The sequence below is a fragment of the Rattus norvegicus genome, chromosome 4, assembly GCF_036323735.1.
Source record: "Rattus norvegicus strain BN/NHsdMcwi chromosome 4, GRCr8, whole genome shotgun sequence".
Lineage (NCBI taxonomy): Eukaryota > Metazoa > Chordata > Mammalia > Rodentia > Muridae > Rattus > Rattus norvegicus.
In genome coordinates, this window is record NC_086022.1 from 102,731,352 (window position 1) to 102,757,821 (window position 26,470).

The 26,470-nt window shown below is 37.9% G+C and overlaps 1 pseudogene and 2 gene segments (V, D, J or C); all 3 read right to left on the reverse strand.

Annotated features, from left to right (window-relative positions):
- Positions 1-815: 815 nt before the first annotated feature.
- Positions 816-1,627, reverse strand: LOC120102303 (immunoglobulin kappa variable 2-29-like). The segment is given in 2 exon segments: positions 816-1,183; positions 1,550-1,627. Coding segments are annotated over 2 exon segments (402 nt in total).
- A 12,756-nt stretch (positions 1,628-14,383) lies between these two features.
- Igkvl-ps20 (immunoglobulin kappa variable like, pseudogene 20) lies at positions 14,384-15,341 on the reverse strand (annotated as a pseudogene).
- A 4,467-nt stretch (positions 15,342-19,808) lies between these two features.
- Positions 19,809-20,445, reverse strand: LOC120102304 (immunoglobulin kappa chain variable 12-41-like). The segment is given in 2 exon segments: positions 19,809-20,168; positions 20,291-20,445. Coding segments are annotated over 2 exon segments (372 nt in total).
- Between the last annotated feature and the right edge of the window lie 6,025 nt (positions 20,446-26,470).

The window sequence follows — 26,470 nt, forward strand, 5'->3', positions numbered from 1 at the left end:
ATCTAACCCTAGACCAGACATAAGTCCTACTTGTCACTTGCTTAGAATTTCTGTCATTAACACTGGTAAAAGACCATTATATTAAATATAATGAAATGTAAATTTAACATTTATTTACTTATGCAAGTTTTCACAGTATTATGCTAAATACTTTTTTAAAAATGTGTTCATTTTCATATAAAATACTGGAGAATTTTGTAAATCTGCCATGTTCTTTTGTTTTGATTTTTTTTTTTTTTGCTGTTGTCAGCTAATGATTAGAGGTTAGTTCTTTGGTGCTAACCATTTATCCTATAATTTATGGTGCTAAGGTTTGACATAATTTTATAAAATTTAGAACACAAAAAAGTAATGGTGGTGGTGATTTTTAAAGGCGGGATTAAGAGGAGTAGAAGGGAGTTTTGATTGGGATATAATATTAATAAATACTGAATTACAGGAAAGAAGATAAAAGAGAATATGAATATAAAGCTAAGTATTCAAAAAGTTAAATGAAAATTTAACAAAAACACATACAGCATTAAAAAGAAACAACAGAAGCCAAGAAATTAATGAAAATTAATTAACTGGTTAAAATCTGCAAAAATAAACTAGAATATAGATATGCATTTCTCTATTGTTGCAGAGCTAATACCATGGCTATTAAAGCTAGAAAGATAAGAAAGTGCTGGCAGTTGGAAGTCTAGTCAAACCACTCATCCAGCCAAATGAGTGTAGCCAGAGCTCTCAGTTGTAAACAATTACTCATGTTGCCCATGCTTTTCGTCTCACACAGACACAGAGTGTTCTGCTCCTCTCCACATAAAAAACACATTAGCAGCTGGGCTACCTCAAGCAAGGACATTTTTTGTTAGGGTCTGTATCACTGTGGGAGGAGCATGGGTACCTTGCACGCAGTAATAAACTCCCAAATCCTCAGCCTCTACTCCACTGATTTTGAGTGTGAAATCAGTTCCTGACCCACTGCCACTGAACCTGTTGGGGACCCCAGATTCCAGTCTGGATACCAAATAAATTAGAAGCTGTAGAGATTGGCCTGGCCTCTGTAGCAACCAATGTAAATAGGTGTTTCCATTACTATGTAAGAGACTCTGACTTGACCTGCAAGAGATGGAGACTGATTGTCCAATGGTAGCCGATAAAGTGGGTGGAGTCTGGGTCAGCACAACATCACCATTAGTTCCTGTAATTATAATAGAACAGTGCAAAGCCATGTTCAAAATTCGCAAGCAATCTTTGTGAATTACTTTTTGTTTCTCATTTCCTCTGATATCCTGGTATGTTTTGTGATTTTTTAAAAATATATCAAACGCTTTTTTACAAAAAAAATTCAGTTTAAGATCGTAAAGATCATATACCTTCCCATATACATTAGAATCATCTTAGCAGAAATCCTATCTCATCTGTAATTTCTCTTTATCGAGTAATGGGACCTCATGTGTCCATCCTAGAAAACAGGGCCTGCCTTACCACACATGGACAAGTGACATGGGCAGTCAGAACTCACCCTGCATCCCCATTCTTCTCCTGTAACTCATTCTCTACTTATCCAGAATCCAAAGCAATAGCAAAAACAGGGACTGGACAGGACTCATCATTGTGAGATGAACTTAGGAGAGGAATCACTGAAAGCATAAGTACAGCTGAGCTTTTATCTCAGTACAGCAAGGCAAGGACCTCCCTGGGGAACGATATGGAAATTCCCTGCCACAGATAGAGGTGTAAATAGGGGACAGTTTTGTGGGCTTCTTATATTTTTAAAATAACTCACACAGGTGTTCTGCATCAGGAGTGAATGTAATTAAATAAAATGTCTTGAATGAGGGAGACTAGCAGGTAGCTGAAAGACTGGCAAAGTGGTTCAAATCCATTTCGCTTTTATTAAAATTTTTTGACATAAACTCTTGATGCAGATTCTGGTAATTCCCCAATTCTCCCATTAACCAGCATAGACATTTCAACAGGGAAGAGGTTTTAGGAAACACTGTAACTGTTACATTTTTTTTCTATTTTCTTGAGAGAGGGGAAAAGGCAGGAGGGAAACTTTATATTTTAGTAAGACGTTCATTAATTAGTCTGAATGTATATTTTCTATTTTTCCCTCCAGACTGTCAAGACTGTCATTAAGTAGGATCCAATATTCTATGTGAATGATAAAAACATCTTAATGAAATCATGTGGGCCAATGCCAAATCTAAGCTGCTGGAGATTAGCTAGAGGAGACAAATAAGACTACAGCAAAAACTCCATCTCCCTTTTTAAGGGTGTCTTCAGGGACACTCGAAGGCTGCCTACTTCTGAAAAATGCTCACAGTAAGTGGTGACACAAGCAAACAGCTGTGTCAGTCCAACCTCTTACTTCTGCTTCCCAGTGGGGTATCTGTTGTGACATGTATCACTGTGGGCTGGGGAAGTTACTATGCTCTTGGCAGTAAAAATTTCCAGCATCTTCTGACTCCAAGCTACTGCTGAGAGGAAAATCCATCACAGACCCAATACCACTAAACCGCACTGTATTCCAAGATTGATGAAAATTAATTAAGAGTCCTAAAATGTTTCCTTGGTTTTTGCTGATAAGAAATTATGCCAATGGCCAGGGGTCTCATTAAACTGATCAGTGATAGTGAGAACAAACCCAGTGGTAACAGAATTATCTGGATGTCACATTGGGTACCTGGCATTGGAAATGCCAACATGCATTATTATTTGTATCACTGGAAAAAATATCCTTTAAAAACATCCAGCTTTGATCAAAGTGTTCCAGGAACTTTTGGACACCATCTTTAGCAAAGCAGCAGGATATTGAAGGGGTGATTTCTTTCTCAGTTTGTCCTGTGTATACAGAGAATTTACTCATATTTGTGCATCAATTTTCTGTCTTGATGGAAAGTTTTACAGAAGTTTTCTGATGTAATTTTTAGAGTTTTTATGCATAAAATCAGAATATCCGTCAATAAAGATATTTTCAATTCTTCCTCTCCTATTTGTATCCTTTTGATCTCTTATCAATTGTATAAAAGGAGGGCACTGATTTATTTGAAATAATTTTATATCCAGCCACTTTGCAGAATTTGTGGGAAATCTCTGGTAGAATTTTGGGGCTTTCTTATGTATTCTATCTGTGATGGTTTATATATGCTAGACACAGGGAGTGGCACTATTAGAAGTTGTGACTCTGTTGGAGTAGGTATTTCACTGTGAGTGTGGGCTTTAAGACTCTCATCCTCGCTGCCTGGAAGCTAGCATTCTGCTAGCATCCTTCAGATGAAGATGTATACCTCTCAGCTCCCCGTGCACCATGTCTGCCTGGGTGCTGCCATGTTCCCACCTTGATGATAATGGACTGAACCTCTGAATTTGTAAACCAGCCCTAATTAAATGTTTTCCTTTACAATACTTGGCATTGCTCATGGTGTCCCTTCCCAGCAGTAAAACCTTAACTAAGGAGTTGGTGCCAGGGACTGAGGTATTGCTGAGATAGGCCTGACCAGTCTTTTGTTTGGAAGAATGTGGATTTGTGGACATTGGATTTGGAAAGGAGTTGAATGTTTTAATGGGTGCTTAAATGGCTACCCTAGTAAGAGTATGCAAGACTTTGCTAGTGAGAGTGATTTTAATTGTGCAGACCAGGCCCAAGTTATAATAAAGAATTTCAATATGTAGCCTAGATTCTGTTTTTGTGGTATTTTAGTGAAGAATATGGCTACTTTTTGCCCTTGTCTGAAGAGTGCATGTTGATACCTCAAAATTAATATTTTATGTCTTGTAGAAATCAAGTCATTTCACATTTCGACCCTTGTCACAGAAAGAAATCTGCTTTGAGAGGAGAAAAAAAGGAAACAGGGGAAGCTTCATTTAGAGTAGAAGGGAATGTTGCCCCGTTATGTGACTTTTATTCCAAATCAGTGAGCACCATCAAGAACTTTAACAATGAAAAGGCATATTGACCTGTGCTCTGGCTCCAACAAATCAACAGGATCTAAGTGAATTTGGCACAGTTATGGAGTAAGTTAATCACAAGTAATCAACATACGCCTGGGATCCTAAATTTCCAGGTCATACATAATTGCAAAGATTATCACTTCTCTCTGGAAACCATTGTTTAGTGTAATTGTACATTCCTATGAATAGAGTGATCTATGGATCTACTCACAGCTCATGTCCTATAACTTTATCCCTCTCTATAGGACATCTCCCCATCTAATACACTGTTTCCATTCTTCTTCATTTTTCCTCCTGACTAATATGACCTCTAATTATATGACACTCTTCCAAAAACCATTTTTTTGGTTTCCTTCCATTCTCTATACTGATTTGATGTCAGTGAACTTGTGTTGTTTATGGTGCATTGTAGGTTTGTTTACTATTTCTATCTTGTTAAAAATTATTTTATTGATTCTTGGTGAATTTTACACCATATACCCAAATCCCATTCATTTCCCAGTCCTTCCATGTCTGTCCTCCATCTTTGTTTCTCCTTAACGAAAGGAAATTCTTAAAAATGAAAAGGGAGACGTAACAACAGATCTGAAGAAATTTAAAAAAAATCATCAGATCCTAATACAAAGGCCTATATTCAACAAAACTGAAAAATCTGGAGGAAATGGACAAATTTTCTATATAGATACGAGGTACAAGAGTTAAATCTGGAACAAATAAACCATCTAAAATTGCCATAGCTCCTAAAGAAATAGAAGCAGTTATTAAAAGTCTCCCAACCAAAAATAACCCAGGACAAAATGGATTTAATGCAGAATTCTATCAGGCCTTCAATGAAGACCTCATACTAATACTGTACAAATTATTCCACAAAAGAGAAATAGACAGAACACTACCAAATTCCTTCAATAAAGTCACAATTACTCTTATACTGAAACCACACAAAGACGCAACAAAGAAAGAGAACTTCAGACCAAGTTCCCTTATGAATATTGATGCAAAAATACTCAATAAAATTCTTGCAAACCAAATCCAAGAACACATCAAAATGATCATCCACCATGATCAAGTCGGCTTCAACACACGGATGCAGGGATGGTTTAATATACAAAAATACATCAATGTAACCCATTGTATAAACAAACTCAAAATAAGAACCACATGATCATTTCATTAGATGCTGAGAAAGAACTTGACAAAATTCAATACCCATTCATGATAAAAGTCCTGGAAAGATCAGAAATTCGAGGCCCATATCTAAACATAGTAAAAACAATATACAGCAAACCAGTACCTGACATCAAACTGAATGGAGAGAAACTTGAAGCAATCCCACTAAAATCTGGGACTAGACAATGCTGTCCACTCTCTCCCTACTTACTCAACACAGTACTCAAATTCCTAGCTAGAGCAATCAGACAATTAAAGAAGGCCAAAGGGATATAAATTGGAAGGGAAGAAATCAAAATATCATTATTTTAGAGGATATGATATGATAGTGTACTTATTTGACCCAAAAGTTCCACCAGAGAACTACTTAACCTGGTAAACAACTTCAGCAAAGTGTCAGGGTATAAGTTTAACTGATAAAAAAATCAGTTCCCTTCCTCTTCTCCAAGGATAAACAAGCTGAGAAAGAAATTAGGGAGATGAAACCCTTCACAGTAGTCACAAGTAAAATAAAATATTTGGTGTGACTTTAACCAAGTAAGTTAAAGATCTGGATAACAAGAACTTCAAATCTCTGAAGATTGAATTTGAAGAAGATCTCAGAAGATGAAAAGATCTCACATGCTCATGGATTGGCAGAATTAATATAGTAAAAATGGCCACTTTTTCTAAAGTAATGTACAGATTCAATGCAATCGTCACTAAAGTTCCTACTCAATTCTTTATAGACATACAAAGAGTAATGTGCAAATTCATTTGGAATATCAAAAAACCCAGTATAGTGAAAACCATATTCATCAATAATAGAACTTCTGCGGGAATTACCATCCCTGACTTCAAACAATGTTATAGAGTAACAGTCATAAAAACTGTATGGTATTGGTATAGAGACAGGCAGATAGATCAGTGCAACTGAATTTAAGACCCAGAAATGAACCCACACACATGGTCACTTGATTTTCGACAAAGGAAGGAAAACCATCCAATGGAAAAAAGATAGCATGTTCAGCAAATGGTGCTTGTTCAACTGGAGGTCAGCATGTAGAAGAATGCAGATTGATCCATGCTTATCTCCCTGTACAAAGCTTAAATCCAAGTGGATCAGAGACCTCCACATCAAACCAGATACACTGAAACTAATAGAAGAAAAAGTTAGGAAGAATCTTGAACACAAGGGCACTTGAGAAAATTTCCAGAACAAAACTCCAATGGCTTATGCTCTAAGATCAAGAATGGAAAAATGGGATCTCATAAAACTACAAAGCTTCTGTAAGGCAAAGGACACTGTTATTAGGACAAAACAGCAACCAACAGATTGGAAAAAAGATCTTTACCAATTCTACAACTGACAGAGTGCTTATATACAAAAATATACAAAGAACTCAAGAAGTTAGACTGCAGGGAGTCAAAGATCCCTATTAAAAATGGGTTTCAGATCTAAACAAAGTATTCACAGCTGACGAATACGAAATGGCTGAGAAACAGCTAAAGAAATGTCCAACATCTTTAGTCATATGGGAAATGCAATCAAAACAAACCCAACATTCCACCTCACACCAGTGAGAATAGCTAAGCTCAAAAACCAAGGTGACAGCAGATACTGGTGAGGATGTGGAGAAAGAGGAACACTCCTGGGGAGCGGGTGTGGAGGTAATACCAAGATGTTGCCCGGGACTGCTGCCAAGTCTTAAGACTAGCACCTGACTTCCTCATACACCCAAAAGTAAGCCATGCCCATTGTGAGAGCTGTGCAGGCGCTCCATGACACAAGATCAGGCCATTTGGCATGGACCTATGAACTGAGACTACGTAGACTGGACTGATGGGGCGTGGTTACGGGTTTTTTAGTAGGGAGTGTGCATGGGGGTAGGAGAGATTGCTGTTTGAATGCAGAAAGAACGGTTCCTGAATAAATTGCTTCGAGAAGAACATCGTGGTTTCGCTCCTTTCTGCAGGACAGAGATGGAGACGACACACTCCTCCATTGTTGGTGGGATTGCAAACTGTTACAACCACTCTGGAAATCAGTCTGGAGGTTCCTCAGAAAATTCGACATTCCACTACCTGAGGACCCAGCTATATCTCTCTTGTGCATATACCCAAAAAACGCCCCAACATACAACAAAGACACATGCTTCACTATGTTCATAGCAGCCTTAATTATAATAGCCAGAAGCTGGAAAGAACCCAGATGCTCTTCAACATAAGAATGGATTCAAAAATGTGGCACATCTATACAATGGAGTATTACTCAGTTATCCAATACAATGACTTCATGAAATTCATAGGCAAGTGGAATGAAGTAGATAATATCATTCTGAATGAGGTAACAATCAGAGAAAAACACACTTGGTATTCACTCATTGATAAGTGGTTATTAGCCCAAAAGCTTGAATTACACAAGATACAATCCACAACAGGAAACTCAAGAAGGATGATCAAAATGCAGATGATCCCACTCCTTCTTAAAGGGGGAAAAATACCCATAGGAGGGGATATGAAAGCAAAGTTTAGAGCAGCGACTCAAGGACTGGCCATTCAGAGCCTGACACTCATGAGGCCCATATATATACAGCCACCAAACTAGATAAGATTAATAAAGCTAAAAAATGCATGCTTAAAGGAACCGGACATAAATCTTTTCTGAGAGACACATCCAGATGATGTCCAATACAGAAGACAATGCTAGCAGCAAACCACAGAACTGAGAACAGGATCCCCTTGGCAGGAATTAGAGGAAGGACTGAAAGACTTGAAGGAACTTGCAACCCCATAACAACAACAATGCCAAAAACCGGAGTATCCAGGGACGAAACCATTACTGAAAGTCTATACATGGACTGACCCAGGATCCAGCTGCATATGTAGCAGAGAGTAGACTTGTTGGGGCACCAGTGGAAGGTGAAGCCCTTGGTCCTGCCACGGATGGATCCCCAGTGCAGGGGAATATGGGGGGTGGCAATAAGGGGGATGGATACGGCCAATACCCATATGGGGGAAAGAAGGGGATGCGGGCTTATGAACGGGAAAATGGGAAAGGGAATAACATTTGCAATGTAAGTAAAGAAATATATATAATAAAAATTTGCATCTGATAAAATTAAAATAAAAATAAACTTGGAACGGTTGGAACATACTGATTTGACTCCATAGCATTGCCTGCCTAAGGAAATTACAGTACACATTCTAAGAGATAGAATTTTAGCTTGTAAAAACACCCTGGGAGAAGCTGGGAGAAGAATTAATATTGCATATGAAAAAGAGTTTAGAAAGCGTCATAGAAATACTTATCCAGATGAGCTAAATAAAAATATGTTGTAAATTAATACAAGTTAAAAATATTAACATTACTATGAGTGGTTTAGCACATTTCAGTTCCTACTAATACTATAACCACAATTTTTTCCCTGACAACATGTGACTTGGAGATTTTTCTGAGAGTAAAAAGTTAATATATAGCTTACTTTTATACTATTTTATGTGTGCATTCAGCATTCTGGTGCCATATTTAACATGAGATTTTTAGGAAAAATAATGGGCATGAGGAAATTAATGAAAAAGCATTTGATTATATATTATTGTATAGCAGGAAGCATGTGACAAATAAAAGACTAAGGTGAACATCAATCCAACTCCATAGTTGAGACCCTCAAAACAACACATGAAGGTTCTCAGCAGTAATATTTCTCAATGTTAGGAACTCTGAAATGTGAGGATCGCTAAATCCAATCTCCAAGTCGCAAATACTTACAGAGGAAAGTGTTCAACTTCTGCTGATAATTGTGGCCTGTTTTTTCTTTCTGTAAATTACATCTGCTTTTTCTTCATGTGTTTTGAAGTCGTTCTATATATACCTTCTTGATCCCATAGTTTTTTCTCTATACAAACATATTTTTAGTATATTCATTATAGAATTTTTTCTATTATTTTTAAGACAGAGATTTGTTTAACATGTGGTAGTTTATTCAACATTATAAATTAAAGAGTGACTTTGAACTTTCTATGAGTTGCTAAGAAGAAGTTACTTTTTTTGGTGTATGGTTGAAATAGCCTTCTAAAATCTTCTTGGTTCATTTCTTATCTGACATTATTTAATTCCTCATTTCTCTATGAATGATGACTTGTGTATTGTCAAATATGAAACACTGAAGTCACCCGTCCTCATTAAGTGTAAGTTAATATGTGATTTTAGCTGTAGCAGTAATTCATTTATGAAAGTTAGTGCTTTTTATGTTTATTGCATTAGTAAGAATCTAATATCCTTTCCTGTATCCATATGTGTCCAAAACTAAGGTTGTTCTACAGCTTTCCATACCCAAATTCTGCCCAGAAGTGTTCTCACTCATAAGCCCACAGATGAGACCACAACTTTTGCTCCAATAACTGTCCAAAGAGGGATCCACCAGCAGCCCACAGGGGACAGAAACCACAGAGCAGCATGGGAAAGGATGTTTCCATTCTTAATGTGTGCCCAGAATTAAGGCTGTCCCACAACCATCCATACCCAAATCCTGCCCAGAAAGAGAGATGGTCTCTTAGGAGTGCTCTCACTCCTAAAATCACAGGCTCACAGACAAACAAGAGGGACAAGCTCCACTCAGAAACAGCAACAATAACATCAGAGATAACCAGATGGCAAGAGGGAAGCAGAACAATCGAAGCATCAGAAATCAAGGCTACTTGGACTCATTAGATCTCAGTTCTCCCCACACAACAAGTCCTAGAAAACTAATGCACCCTAAAAGCAAGACTGGCATTTAAAATCACATCTCATGATGATGGTAAAGGACTTTAGAAAAGATATAAATAATTCCCTTAAAGAAATGTAGGACAGCAGAGTTAAACAAGTAGAAGGCCTGAAACGGGAAACATACACACACACACACACACACACACACACACACACACACACACACACACACACACACACACAATCTATTAAAGAATTGTAAAAAAAAAACACAAACAAGTGAATTAATAGAGTAAAAATCTCCAGAAGGTAAGCAATATTGAAGATAGAAAACCTAAGAAAGAGATCAGGAATCATAGATGGAAGGAAGCATCACTAAAAGAATACAAGAGAAGAGAGAATCTGTGCAGCAGAAGATCCCATAGAAACCATTGATACAGTAGTCAACGAATATGTGAAATGCAAAAAGTTCCTAAGCCAAAACATCCAGGAAATCCAGGACACAATGAGAAGATTAAAGCTGAGGATAATAGAACTAGAAGACAGAGAACATTCTCAAGTTAAAGGGCCAGTAAATATCTTCTACATAATTATAGAAGAAAACATCTGTAACCTAAAGTTAGAGATGCTCATGAACATAAAAGAAGCCTACAGAACTCCAAGTACATTGGAACATAACAGGAATGCCTCCCATCACATGATATTCAAAACACCAAATGCACAAAACAAAGGGAGAATATTAAAATCAGTAATGGTAAAGTCAAGTAACATATAAAGGCTGACCTATCCGAATTACACCAGACTTCTCCATAGAGAATATGAAAGCTAGAGGATCCTGGGCAGAGTCATACAGAACCTAGGGGAACAGAAATGCCAGCCAAAGGTACTGTACCCAGGAAAACTCTTCATTAACATAGATAGAGAAACCAAGATTTTCCATTTCAAAAAAAATTATTTCATAGTGAACCCCTCTAGATTGTTTATACACCTGCATACACAGTAATTTTACAAAAATCCAGCCCTACAAAGCATAATATATGAAAATCTCCAACGAAGAAGGGAAATTACAACCTAAAAAAAGCAAAAAAGTAATAGTCTTTCAACAAACCCAAAATAAGGTAACCACAGAAACATAATTCTACCTCTAACTACAAAAATACAGGAATAAACAATAACTACTCCTTAATTTCTCTTAATAGCAATGGACTCAATTCCCCCAGTAAACTACACATAGGCTAAAAGATTGGAAAGGTAAATAGGACCCAGGATTTGCTGCATACAGGAAACTCACCTTAGTGACAAAGACAGATACTACCTCAGAGTAAAAGGATGAAAACTTTTTTTCCCATGCAAATGGTCCCAAGAAACCATCCAGAAGAGCTCTTCTAATATTGAATAAAATTGATTTTCAACCAAATGTTATCCAAATAAATAAAGAAGGACAATTCACACACATCAAAGAAAAATTCAACATGCATGAACTCTCAATTGTGCATAACTATGCTCAAAATGCAAGGGCACCCACATTTATACAAGGAACTTTACTAAAGAACAAAGCCCACATTGCACCATACACAATAATAATGGGTGACTTAAACACTCCACTCTCATCAATAGATAGATCATAGAAACAGAAATTAAACAGAGACACAATGAAACTAACAGAAGTTATGAAATAAATCGTTTTAACAGTTATCTATAGAACACTTAATCCAAAAAAAAGAATATACCTTCTTCTCAGCACCTCAGCATACCTTCAGCAAAAGTGACCATATAATTGTTCAAAATAAAGCCCTCAACAGATACAAGAAGATTAATATATTCCCATTAATCCTATCAAATCATCATGGACTAAGGCTGGTCTTCAATGACAACAAAAGTAGCAGAAAGCCCACATACACATGGAAGTTGAATAGTGCTCTTCCCAATGATAACAGGGTAAAGGAAGAAATAAAGCAATTAAATATTTTTTCGACTTTAATGAAAATAAAGGCACGACACACCCAAACTGATAGGATACAATGAATGCAGTGCTAAGAGGAAAACTCATACCTCTAGGTTCCTCCAAATATAAGTTGGAGAGACCAAACACTAACAGCTTGAAAGCACACCCAAATTCTCTAGAACAAAAAGAAGTAAATTCACCTAAGGGTTGTAGAGAGCAGGAAATAATTAAACTCAGAGCTCAAATCACCCAACTAGAAACCAAAATAAAAAAAATGTATATACAAAGAATCAAGAAAACAGTTCTGGTTCTTTGAGAAAATGAACAAGATAGATAAACCCATAGCCAGAATAAACAGAGGACACTGAGACCATATCCAAGTTAACAAAATCAGAAATGAAAAGGCAGACATAAGAGAAACAGGGGAAATTCCAAAAATCATCAAATCTTACTACCAGAACAATAGAAAGAATTTGGTTGTATTATGTTTCAGGATTTTCTATGATTATTTCTTAGATATTTCTAAATATATTGTTACCTAGTTTGAAAGGTGTTTTTAAATTTTTACTAAAATTCTCCTGAATTTTAAAAATTCTGAATCTTTAGTTTTTAAAGTCATCACATCTTTAAAGAAAATCAATCTTCAAGAAAAGTTTAAGAAATAAGCCATCTAGTGGTGACACAACACTTGAATCCCAGCACTTGGAAGCAGAAGCAAGTCAATCTGACTTTGAGGACAGCTTGTACTAGAGAGAGAGTTTTAGGACAGCTATGCTTTCATAGTAAAACCCTGTCTCAAACAATGAAAAAAAAAACTTATTTCATATTGTTTATACACCTGCAAACAGTTGTTTATAAAATATACATAAAAACATTGCCTTGTAGTGTACTTCTTCTTTTAATCACACTTATTGGAGCCTAGGTGATACAGCACTTATCTAGCCTTCATGAAGCACTAGATTCCATACTCAGTGTTGCATAAAGCTAGATATGATATTGGAATCTCAGTTATTGAGAAGTTGAGGCAGGAGGATCAAATCACAAAGTCATGTTTAGGTACATAGTTTTAGAGTCCATCCTGAGATACCTTAAGACCCTGCCTTACAGGAACAATAAATGTAATGTCCATCTTTCTGTTCTGATACCGCTCCTGAAAATATGGTGAAAGTTTCTAAGAGCTGCCAACCTTTCTGTGAGAAATAGGGTAAGCGCCAACCCAATAAAGTAAAACAGTGCATGAATTGCCAGGACCTTCACCCAGGATAAGTGACCTTCTGACAGGCAACAGAGTGGGTATGATGGCAGCCTAAGTCTATTTTTGTGAAAAGGCTAAAACTGCAGAGAAGACTATGCTCAAGCATGAGTGTGTCAAACACAGCAAGAGAGCAAAGAGAATGCTTGGAAGCAATAAGCAGAGACAGAGCCAAGTGATCCGTTCTAGGCCAATTGTCTTATGACGACAAAAAAATGAACACTAGTTCACTAGAAGAAGAGAAGAAGGAGGAACCAGAGAATGGGGTAATGGAGAAGTAGAGAAAAAGAAAGGAACACAATAAAAGGAAGCTAGAGGAATAGTACAGTAGTTTAGGGAAGTTGTTACTATTGACCCAGGTTTGTTTCCATGTACCCACATGGTGGCTCACATCTATTTTTACCTGAATTCCAGAGGAAGATACCAAATCTTAAAAGCCTTAAGTTTAAATCTTAAAAAGTTAATGACCACTATTTAATATGATTTTGTTTGTTTTATCTTATTTGTCCATTACGCTTGTCCTTGGTTTGTTAAAGGACCAGAAATATCTGATAGTTTAAATGACCCTGACCTTGTGCCTTTAGAGAGAGGCTTCCCAAATTCCTAGCAACTTGGACTAGGTCACTAATAGCACAAATGACATTCATATTATTGATATGAATAAGAACATGCCAATCCCTTCCTTGAGCTCATAAGACTGTACAGGTAGCCCCTCTCTAAAACTCATATCCTTAGAAGAAATGACATGTACCCTAGACTGAGTTTCTTTGTAATTAAACTTCTGTGTCTACCAGAGATTGCATTACACCAGGAAATGTTTTTCTAACTGTGTAATGTTTACATGGGTTGAGAATACAATAACTGGCATCAGACTCTCCAAGATTGAGTTTCTTTCTCACCTACTCACAGTTTGCTTACCTGTTTGTATACTAGCAGAATTCATCTTACTCAAAGGACAAAAGAATGGTTAAAAATTCTTGAACTGAAGTTACCAAAATCTAGGAATCGTGTGCATGTTAAGACTCAATCCTAGATCTTCTCAAAGAACAGCCAGTACTCCCAATCATCTCTTCAGACTCCTTTCTCAGGTATAAATCCTATAAATAGATAAATATTTTCCTGCCTAAATAGCTCCACCTTAGTGTGCTTATCTGTGCGCATGTGTGCATGTATGCATGGGGGTGGTGAAAACTTGCAGAAAAAATCTTAGTTGATCCTATAACTTGCTTCTCAGGAACAGTTTTGTTTTTGTTTCTTAGTTGTTTATTTTGTTTTGTTTTGTGAGACATGAGAAACATTCCCTTGTTTTGACACTAGCCCTTGGGAAAAGCACAGAGCTTTGGGACGTAGAAAAGTTTCTCTGATCGCTGTATAGAAACATCACCTTGACATTTAGACCCCAGCAGAGAAATACACTCTCAGCAGCTGAGCAGCTGGAGACATCAGAAGGAACATTTGGAGCAGTCTGTGTTCTCACTTCTGTTTCCCTGTGTGTTGTATGTCATGGTTTGAATCACTGTGGCAGGGGTACTTAAACCATTTTGACAGTAATAAGTTGCAACATCTTCAGGCTGAAAACTGTTAATCTTAAGAGAAAACTGTGTGCCAGATCCACTGCCACTAAACCTCGATGGGACCCCATCTTCCAAGCTGGTTGCATAATAGATCACGAGCTGAGGAGAGTTCGCTGGTTTCTGCTGATAACAATGTAAACCACTCCTCACTTGCTTGACATGTAATGGTGACACTTTCTTCCACAGACACTGCCCAGGAGGTCGGAGACTTAGTCATCTGAATATCACATCTGGCATCTAAGATTGGAAAATTGAAAACCAATTAACAAATGATTAATTCTCTCACAAGAAGATTTTCTCTGAGACCAAGGAGCACTGACTATACACAGCTGAATAAATTTCCAATGTTGTCTTCCTTACCTGTAAGCCATAGCAGCAGCAACCCCAGGAGCTCAGGCGGGACACTCATGTCTGTGCTGTGACCTGTGTGAGGCTGACTCCAGCATGTGGTGTGACCTTATAGTGAAGAAGTCCTCATATCAGTGGGCTGTGCTCTGGGTACATGCAAATCAGCAAAGGGTAGGCACAGCTGCAGGACTCATCAGATCAGGACTCATTACAGACCTGCTGTTCTCCTTTATCTCCATAGAGACACAGTATCCATCTATTTGTAGGGAATGTGCTTCTCCTTGAACAACAGAGAACAGCAACTGTCTGTGAGTTGCATCTTATTTTGACTTCTATCACATTCTGCATATAATTTCCTTGTTAATTTTTCCCCCATGGCAAGGTGTTTCAGATATGCTACGTTTCCAGGCAGAATATAAGGAGTCCCATTTTCCTTTTATTATTGTATGTATGTTTTCAGGACTGATGTGTTCACAGTGGACATTCAATTGGTGTGGTCTACCCTGTGAAGGAGCACCTCTTCTGCTTCAAGTGTTATCCAATTCTCTATAGTACTTCTTGTTGAGGTAAAGCTTCATGGGCTTAGGCCCAAACTGTTGTTCATGATCATTGGTGTCTTCATTATTCAATTAATATTTGAAAATAATTTTTGTTGAGATTTAGCAGGTATGGATTCTGTTGTTACTAGAGGACACAAGCCCATAGCAAACTCCTTAATCCTCTGGCTCTATTAATCTTTCCACTACCTATTTCTAAATGTTCACCAAGACTTGGGTTTGGGAGACTTTTGTAGATGTATCCATTTAGACTGAACTCCACAACTAGCGTCACGCCTTATTGCTCACAAGGATACACAGAGGAGTAATAGAAAATACTGGAAGGTGTGGATTGTAAATATATGATCTCACATAAATAACTCATCTTTTAAAGTAAACAGTCTACTTTCCTTATTTATGACACCTCAGCTAACCAAGAACTACTTTCATCAAGGCAAGACAAGGTCATTGGTTTTCTTCCCTTCTTCCTACCCATATGAGCTCTCTTCCAAATTCATCTGGGATTATATCTATATCCAATGTGCCTGTGATACCTAAAACTAGGCACCTGACTTCTTCCCCCTCTTAGGATACTATATGTAACGAATATGAGTATTCCATCCAGAAATAATAATTCCTGGCCTTAAATGTACAATGGATCCCAAACCTGCATAGGCTATATGCACCATATATTTTCTAAATATTAAGATGGTATGCATCATCTATGATAGGACAGAGGGACACAGGCTGTCTAGTGAGCAAAGCATGTAAGTAGTGAAGATAGAAGTATATATGGGAAATTATAGCCATACTAATGTCCAGACTTAGTATGAGATTCCATGAATGGTTGAATGGAAAAAGATTTACATGTCCACAGAAACATTGTGTAGGAGATAGAGAGTATTCAAGGTAAAACTGAAACCCATTCATGGCCTGAATATGATGATGGACACAAGAGAGGTGTCAGAAAGAAGAGGTAGGTGGATTGGTTATGCAACTGACTTATGTGAAAAGATAATGACCAGGTCACTCTGAAATAGGTGGTCAGTGTTTCCATTCAGGGATATATGAAAAATTTGTTTATGTTCTATAGGAATGAAAATATTTCATCTTGTGTGATTTCTTTCCATTAATAAGTGTATTTTTCATGTACTGACACGATATATGCATGATTTGAAAAGCCAAAAGCCCTGCCAATAAACATAGTTAGTAAAAATGATAATTTATTTCACAGCTTCATTAAAGTGTGGCACAGAACACTCACATACATGCTAATTGTATGAGATGGATTTGTTCTCTACATAAATGCAGAAGTGATTCATTTTTACCAATGTCCCAGGTCAGGAATTCAGCTGTTTGGTGACAGTCTCCATGTATTCTACACCTGCCCCACACCTGAGGCACTGAATAGAGAAAACAGTCTCCTGTCTTATTATCTGGAAACTTTGATTTTACTTGCAAAACAACTTCTTTATGTATGGATTGACACCATCCCTAGGTAATTTAAGGTGCCTACTTTACCTAAACCACCTTAAAAATGCTTAATTCTCAAAACATTCTACAGTTATTATTGGATACAAGGCAAGTTAAAATTAAAAGAATTTGTTATTTCTCTCACTACTCTAAATCACTCATTTACACACTCTTCTGGAAGCCCATTTTGTAGCACATTTCATTGTATTTGAGCAAATAATACTGCAGACTGTATATAATCTAACACTTGGAATTTAGGTTAAACTTCCATGGCATGCAAAATTTCCTATCCATAAAATATGTAAAATGATGTGATGACTCAGTGGAAAAATGTATCACCTATAAGGGGAACACCCATAAGGAAGGGGAGGGGGGAGGGGGATGTTTGCCCGGAAACGAAAGAATTATTATTAAGTATTAAATAAATTAAAAAAAAACAAGAATTCTTGACTAATTAGAATGCCATGGATCTGTCCCTGGACTGATGACTGAAAATCACTGGAAAAAAAAAACAGTGAATGACTTGCTGCTTATTTAGTGTGGAGAAAGACTACACCTCAGATTTTCCCCACAAAATCGACAAGAGACTTCGGGGATCTGTAATTCACATGCACAAGGCTCATAGCCAATTTCTTCGTGACCCTCAACATAGAAATATACTATTTCAGTTGTAAGAAGCTGCAGAGTGTCTCCCATAGAAGAAAATATAAAACACAGACAATTCATTTGCGTACATCCATACAATGGTTGGTATTCTGCCTAAGCTCCATACCCACAGCTACCTGGGAATAGCCAGATGTGCTCCGCCCCACAGTTGCCTGTTAACAGCCAGCTGTGACTAACTATAAAGAGAGCTGATGCCCTCTCCTCTCCTTCTTGCTCCTCTCCTTGCTCTTCTCTGCTCTTCCCTGTCCCTTCTCCCCCCTCCCACAGCATCCCTCCAGGTTCCATGGCCAGACTCCTTTACTTCACCCTCCTTCTACTCTTCTTCTCCCATTAAACCTCTCAACATGGAACCATGTTAGCTTTGTGTGTTCTGTCTGGTTGGGAGTCGAGATTTAAACAACAAACAGGGAGATTGAACTCCCAGTGCCTACATGGCCTGATCATAGGCCTTTCCCTCTGCATTCCAGTGCAGCCCCAAATGGGGCAGCAGTGGGGAGGGATAGAAACTAGCAATCCAGAGACAGCACTCCATAGACCCACAGCACATTGCTTGTCATTGGTTGCGTGCTCACATTGACTGTGACAAGGAGGACTGGAGATGCACAGCACTCAAGATCGTTGCCTTTCCTCTGTTGGGCCCTGTTACATCCACTGCAGCTTCTGCATATACAACCTGAATTCAATTACATTTGCTGCCTCCTCTAGCCATCTCTGCCATCCAGGCCGCCATACAACCACCAGGATGACCACCTGCTGGCTGCTGTGGGACTCAACACTTCCAACACTCCAGCAGACCTCCCTTGCTTATGCCTTGCTTATAGCTGCCCACCAAGGAGAGCACCCTCTTCAAGCACAGGATGGTGAGCAGTACCTACTCAACCTCTGTGTGCTTTCTTTATCTCAGAACTGGACTTTCCTCGGTGTACATATAGTCTAAGGTGAGTGTTCCTCTGCCAGGGCCCAGCCTCAACACAGGATTGGGGTTCTCAACTGGAAGCAGGTGTATCTGGAAGGCGAATAATCAATATACACAGACTATTCTTTGGGTACAAACTGACAGGCAATTTCAAGACTTAAAGTCTCTCTCTGGCTCTCTGACTCTCTGACTCTCTGTCTCTCTCTCTCTCTCTCTTTCCCTCCCTCCCTCCCTCCCTCAGTCTCTCTCGCCCCCCCTCAGCTTGAGGCTGCACAAACTCTGTTTTCTCTTGTGCACTCTGATTTTTTATTGCGGTTTTCTTTTCTCAAACTCCCACACTCATGCACACCTCTGTTCATTACCATTTCATTCTCACACACACTCTTCATACATATCTCACACACATCACACACACCACATGCACTCTCCTTTCACACACACAGTCTTCATACACACCTCACATTCTCTCATTCACTCTTCACATTCTCTCTTCACTCCCGTGTCACATGCTCTGCTCATGCTTTCTCACTCACTCTCACATTTGTTCTCAGACTTGCTCTCTCTTTCGCTCCTTCATGTGCTCCCATTCACTCTTCACATTCTCTCTTTCATACTTTCTTCATATGCTCTCTCTCATTCACTTTTAACATGTTCTCTCTCATTCTCTCCAGCCTTTCTCTTGCCCCAGTCCTCTATTGATAGTTCAAAAGTAGGTAGAAAGAAGGAATTGTATAATGATTGCCATATCAAATTCAAAAGAATAACCACATCCCACAAAGAATTAAGAATTACAATTGTTCCCCAAAGTGTCAAGCTTCCCCTATTCCCAGGTCTGTGGCCAAAATAATAATAATTGTAAACTTATAATTATTTTTTTCTTTTTGTTCGGAGCTGGGGACCGAACCCAGGGCCTTGCGCTTGCTTGGCAAGCACTCTACCACTGAGCTAAATCTCCAACCCTAAACTTATAATTATTAAACTTTAACTGTTGACTTATTTTATTTCAGATCTCAAAACTCCGAGGTCAGCTACTTTCATTTTTCCTGTGAAGCTCTAATGATAAATGACAGAGGCAAAACTGCCAGGCAGTGGCCAGAAAGAATCAAGCTAACCCTTAATTCAGTGGTTCTGCTACCCTTCTGTTCCTTGCACAAAATGACTCTCGCAAGAGTCGCAAGGATTTAGGACACTGAACAGTTTCTCTGACTCCTATGTAAAAATATTACATTGACTTTGTCCCTGGCAAAGAACAACACTCACAGCAGCTGAACAGCTGGAGACATCATGAGGATCAGCTGGGGCACCCTGTACTCTCACTTCTGCTTCCATGCATGGTTTATGTCATGGCTTGAATCACTGTGGGAGGATAATTGTAATACTGTTGACAGAAATAACTTGCGACATCTTCAGACTGCAGGCTGTTTATCTTGAGAGAATACTGTGTACCAGATCCACTGCCACTGAACCGTGATGGGACCCCAGTATGCAAGCTATTTGCATTATAGATCAGGAGCTGAGGAGATTTCCCTGGCTTCTGCTGATACCATGCTAAACCATTGTAAATGTCCTCACTTGCTCGACATTCGATGGTGACAGTTTCTCCCAGAGATGCAGACAGGGAAGCTGGAGACTGTGTCATCTGGATGTCACATATGGCATCTAAGATTAGAAAATGTAAAAAAATCCGCACATGATCAACTTGGTTGCAAGAGGATTTTCACGGTGACAAAGCAACATTAATTACAGGAAGCTGAATAAATTTTCAGTGCTGTTTTCCTTACCTGTAATCCACAGTAGCAACAACCCCAGGAGCTGAGTGGGGACACCCATGTCTGTGTGTGACCTCTGTGAGGCTGATTCCAACACAGGGTGTGACCTGATTATGAAGAATTCCTCATGCTTTGTATATATGCAAATCAGCAAAGGGTAGGCACAGCTGCTGGATTCATCAGGTCAGCACACATTACAGACCTGTGGTTCTCTTGTTTCTCCAAGTAAGACATAGTACATGTTTATATGTAGAGGATGTGCAACTGTTTTAACAACAAACAAGGGACATAGTCTATGAGCGAAACATTATTTTGATTTCTATCATGTTCTATTCAGATATACCAAGTGTTTTCCTTCATGTCCTGGTTTTTCAGATATTGTACTGTTCTAGGTAGTACACAACTGGTTCTGTTGTCCTTTCAAAGTTAGGTGTAGATGTCATTGTGGCCATACAGCTTCTTCTGTTTTTTTTTCCTATGTTTGTGAGCCTGAATTTTAGTCAGACCATTTTTCTCTTCCCTTTCCTTACTACCATTCTCCCCCATACTTGTCCCTGTTCTTTTTTCAAATTCATGGCCTCTTTATCCATTTTTCCTATGAACATATATTGCTATACTCACACACACAAACACACAAGCATGCACGATTACACACACATACACACACACGCACACAAACATACACACACATACACACAGGCACACACACACAGAAACACACACACATACACACAGGCACATTCATAAATATATCTTTTAGACTCCACAGAACATACTTCTGCATATGTTTTCAGGACTGATCCATTCATCCAGTATAATCCCTGGGTATGTTCATCCCTGGGGAAGAGCACCACTTCTCCTGACAGCTTTATCCTCTTCTTCATAGTAATTTTTTGTAGATGTGAAGCCTCATGGGCTATGGCCGATTCTGTTTGTCACATTTAATTGTGTCTTCTTTGCTCAACTCACATTTGAGTACTCATATTGTCAACACTTTATACGTACCTTCTGTCGTTACTAGGAGACACAACCTCACAGAAAATTCCCTGATCCTCTGGCTCTATCAGTCTTTCCATTTCCTTTCCCTCAATGTTTCCTGGGCTTTGGGTATGTAAATCTTTTGCAGATGTATCCCTTTGGACTGAGCACCACAAGTCACCTTGCAACTTCTTGTTCACTGTGATCCCAGAAGAGTAAGAGAACAATACTGGAAGGTGTGGTTTGTGAATAAAAACAGAATATCACATAAATAACCCATCTTTTCTGGCCCACAATCTCACTTTACTTATTTCTGCTAACTCAGCTACTCAATAATACCTTTCATCGAGGCACAATGGCATGGGTTTTCTCTGCTCTTTACATATGGGCACCTTTTCTAGTGGGATTATACCTATATCCAGTGTTCTTGTGAGTCTTCAGATCATGTCACCTGTCTTCTTCCCCATTTTAAAACAAGTTATTTTATTCTATGTGCATGAGTATTCTCTCAAAAATAATTATTCATGTCCTTAAATGTACAGTGGATCCAAAACTTTCATATGTTATGGGCACCATATATTTTCAAAATATTAAAAGGACATGTATGTCAGTCTAAGTTTTGGACAGAAAAGCTCAAGCTATGTGATGAAAAAAGCATATGAAAAAGAAAAAGTAGAAGGTATACAAGGGAAGTTATAGCTGTTTCTTGACTTAGTGTGAATTTCCATCAAAGATTGAATGGAAATAGTTTTACATGTGCAGAGAAGCATTCTATTGGAAATAGAAATTTTATTGGGTGAAATCACCCACTCATGGCCTGAAGATGTTGGACAGAAGAGAGCTGTCTGAAAGAAGAGGATGATGGATAGGTTAAAAAGGTTTGCTTTAAAAAAATCATGAAGAGTGTGACTCTGAAGTAGGCAGCCACAGAGTTTCCACTCATGGATATATCAGAGATTTATTTATGTGCAATAGACATAACAAGTTTGCATATAGCATTAATAATATCTATTAATATGAATATAATTTGTGTAGTGACACCACATATGCATGCTTTGATTAAATAATAAAAACATACCAATAAGCATAGTCCATCAAAATGCTGATTTATTATACAGTTTCAAAAAAGTGTGGCACAGACCCTTACACACAGGGTAATTATATGGCCTGATTTGTTCTCTACAAAAAGGCAGGATTATATTCATTGCCGCCTAGATCCAAGGTCAGGAATGCTGCTGGCTGACTACAATGTCTCTTTGTGTTATATGGGTTCCACATGTGAATAACTCAACAGAGAAGACTAGTGTTCTTTCTATTTCTATTTTATGGGCTTGTTTGAAGAATATTGGTATCAGGTCTTCTTTGAAGGCCTCGTAGAATTCTGAACTAAATCCATCTGGCCCTCAGGTTTTTTTGGAAGGGAAAGGTTTTTAATGACTTCTATTTCTTTATGAGACATGGACCTGTTTAGAAAGTTTACTTGCTCTTGATTTAACTTGGGTATGTGTTATCTGTCTAGAAAATTGTTCATTCCATTTAGATTTTCCTGTTTTGTTGAGTATAGTCTTTTGTTGTAGGATCTGATGATGTTTGGAATTTCCTTGATTCTATCGTCGTGTCTCACTTTTCATTTCTGATTTTGTTAATTTGGATATTGCCTCTGTGCCATTTAGTTAGTTTGGCTAGGGGTTTATATATCTTGTTGAACCTCCCAAAGAACCAGTTTTTCATTTTACTGATTCTTTCTATTGTTCTCTTTGTTTCCAATTGGTTTATTTCGGCCCTGAGTTTGAATATTTCCTGCTATCTGCTCCTCTTGGGAGAGTTTGCTTCCCTTTTTGTTCTAGGTTTTTTCCTCTCAGAAGTGCTGTTATGTTGCTAGTGTAAGATCTCTCCAGTTTCTGTACCAGTGCTCTTAGTGATTTTGAATTTTCCTCTTAGCACTGCTTTCAATGTGTCCCAAAATTTTGAGTATGTTGTGTCAACATTTTATCTTGCGGTAACTAACTGAACAGGAGAAAGATCTGTATGACAAGAACATCAAGTCTTTCAAGAAAGAAATCAAAGAAATCATAGTTTAGTTGTTCTTTCTGGTTCTAAATAGAGTTTGGTAGTTGTATGTTTCCCAGTGGGAAATTCTTTTGAGGCCTGATTGATGTTACCTCAGGCCTTACATCAAAAATGTCTTCTTAGGTATTTGCCTCTGAAAATTAGGGATGAGGATTGGCTAGGAAGGTAACAGATGAAGTTGTCCATGGAGGGAGAAATAAAGTGTGGTCCCCCAGAATTGGTTTAGAGGCCTGGAATGGGGACAAAGAGTGAGGAAGGGCCAAAACAGCTAACCACATACCTAACTGGAAATAAGACTGAGGGATTTGATCTGTTGGAGTGGAGGAAGAGTGAAGAACTGCAGTTAGCCTATGTGATTGACCTCCCTTGCAGGCTTTGCTTGAAGGTTACCAAAAAAGCCTGCTGGCGTGGGGGCTGCTGATCAGGTTGAATGGGATGAGGTCATTATAGGAAAAGATGTGTGTGAATCTCTGGAGAAGGAGGGATAGAAGAAGGAAATGCATTAACTGGTGGTCTATAACAGCATTGAAGATAAGTCCTGGGGGATTGGATTTGGAAGAGGAGAGAAAGTTGAAGATTTTCAATTAAGGTACGTATTTCTCTCCTTTTTTAATGTTCACATTCCTTAGTTCATGATAAATACTCTAAATATTTCTCATATAATCCTTTGGGCCTAAATGGTACTATAGGATACTGTTAAAATTATAAGTTCGGTTCATGAAATTATAAAACCAATCATAAATATATCATGTCTTATAACATAGATCTGTATCTTCATACACTTTTTTTTTATGAGCAAAGTCTAGAGAAGAGGCTTAGTAGTCAAAAGCACTTGATACTCTTTTAGAAACTCTGAGTTCTTAGCACACATGTAAGTGGTTCATAATCAACTGAAACTCTGGCTTCAGGAAATGAGATGCAAAACTGTTTTCAGGCCTTTGTGCTCACCTTTGCACATATGGCATGAATGTGCACAGACACACATATGTGCACATAAATATGACAGAATTTTCAAATATATATTATATATTTCTAATAGCAAGTAAGTATTTTTATATGTTCATCATTCGTTTTCATCAGGACAATACAAATCAAAATGACTACCATGAAAAATTATCACACACGTTGGTATAGATTTAGGAAAGAAGAGCTCTACTTCACAGAATATTAGTGAGCAACCCAACCTAGTACAGTTGGGTTTGGAATAAATTTAACATTTCTCAGGTCACTAAAAGTGTAAGCCCTATGTGACTCAGTCACAGTATTCTTGTGCATGTCCTAAAAGATCTCTATACCTTACCACTGAAATATATGCATCCATGTGCTTATTGTTCACAACTTCATGGCAATTAATAAGTGGATCTGACATAGATGTCCATAAACATGATTAAATGATATAGCACATGTACAACACATGAATTTATACCAGTGTACACTAAAAATGAAATCATGGAGTGTCCAGGAAAAATCAATAGATATGGGAACTCTAATATAAAATGAAGTTACAACAAAATCCCAGAAAATCAGATTAGCTCTCATAGAAAGAGCCTATAGCCAGGCAAATATATATATATATAATCAAACATACATGCATAACCAAGGCATTTGTTTTTAAAACATTGATCATAAGACCCTGGAACTTTTTTATCAGAAAGATTTCTCAGATTAAATTATAATATTTCATTAGTTCTTTGATCATTTCATTCATTTTATCTTACCCATATTCAACCCTCTTTATAAACATTGTACAGATAGACACTTATCTCTAACCTTCACTTAATACACACATGTAAGTGCGCAAGCAAACACGCACACACACACACACATGCAGATAATCTATTCAGTTTTCAATTACTAACTAACCTTAAATGTCTTTTATGTATAATATTTGATTCACATTCTCTTATTAGGAGACATTTGTTTTTCGATTGCAACCCTAGACTGGATGAATTTGTTTTAAGATTTTTTTCTTAAGCCTGGTATACACTATACCTATGGATTGCAGAATTCTTGTTTTTGCATTCACTATTTAGACATCAGTGTCAAATTGTCTTACAGACTATCTTCTCAAATTGAGTTGTGTAATGAAGAACCTTTCAAGTGATTTACTAGGATTTTCTTAACATGATCTGGCTTCCTCTCATTCTGAGTTGTTTTACAAGGAGGAATGACAGCTTACCAAATAACAGACCTGTACTTCTGTCAAGTCTGTAATTCTGGTGCTAAGGTAGATTAAAGAGAGTTCAGCTGCAAGAACTTTCCACATTCTCTTGCCCCAAATGTTTTTATAAACTACAGGCTTACAATATGCCTTCAGTCTGACAAAAACTCCAAATTCGACAGACACCAAAAGAGCACCTGAGGAAACCCAACTTCACATTTCTACTTCATCAGGTGGTTTATGCTCTGATCTGTAACCATGTAGGATGTTAACTGTTTACTGGATGACAGAAGCAACTTGAAGCCTCTTCAAAACTGAAGGCTGCTGATGGCTAAAGTGAAAATTTGTCTGTTTCTGATCCTCTGCCACTAATACCAGAGAAGACCCAGAGTTGGTCAGGGAAGTATTCCTGATCTGGAAACTTGGAGACTCTTTCTGTTTGTGTTTGTTTTGTTGTATTGTTACAAAATCACAATATGCCAATGCTCTGAGGGACTCTGCACAGGCATTGTCTGCTGGAGACTGGGTCATCAAAATATTTTCCACTGAGACCAAAAGCATTCATAAAATATTAATAGAGAGGACATAAAACACATTGTCTTTTTCAATTTTCAGATCTAAATACCAAAAGCTCCCTATTAGTCAGTATCACCATATATTAAATGAAAAGTGGGTATTTATACACCATCATCTGCTGCTTTGTTTTGTTCAATAACTTTATCTAAAATTCAGAGGATTACTCCAGTGGTTTTTGATAAGGAGAGCATCTTCCTATTTTATTTCCCATAGTGTATGTTAAACACACCACAGAACAGGGAAGAACATTTTAAGAGGTAAGGACACCAGACAAAACAAATATCTGTGCAAATGATGCTGGCTTCATATTGTGGTTAAATACTGAGACTGCCAGAACAGGGTACTTTGCCTTTCTCTGCCTGTATTATTCCTCCCTCCCCTGGCCACTTGATGCAGTGTTTGTAGTT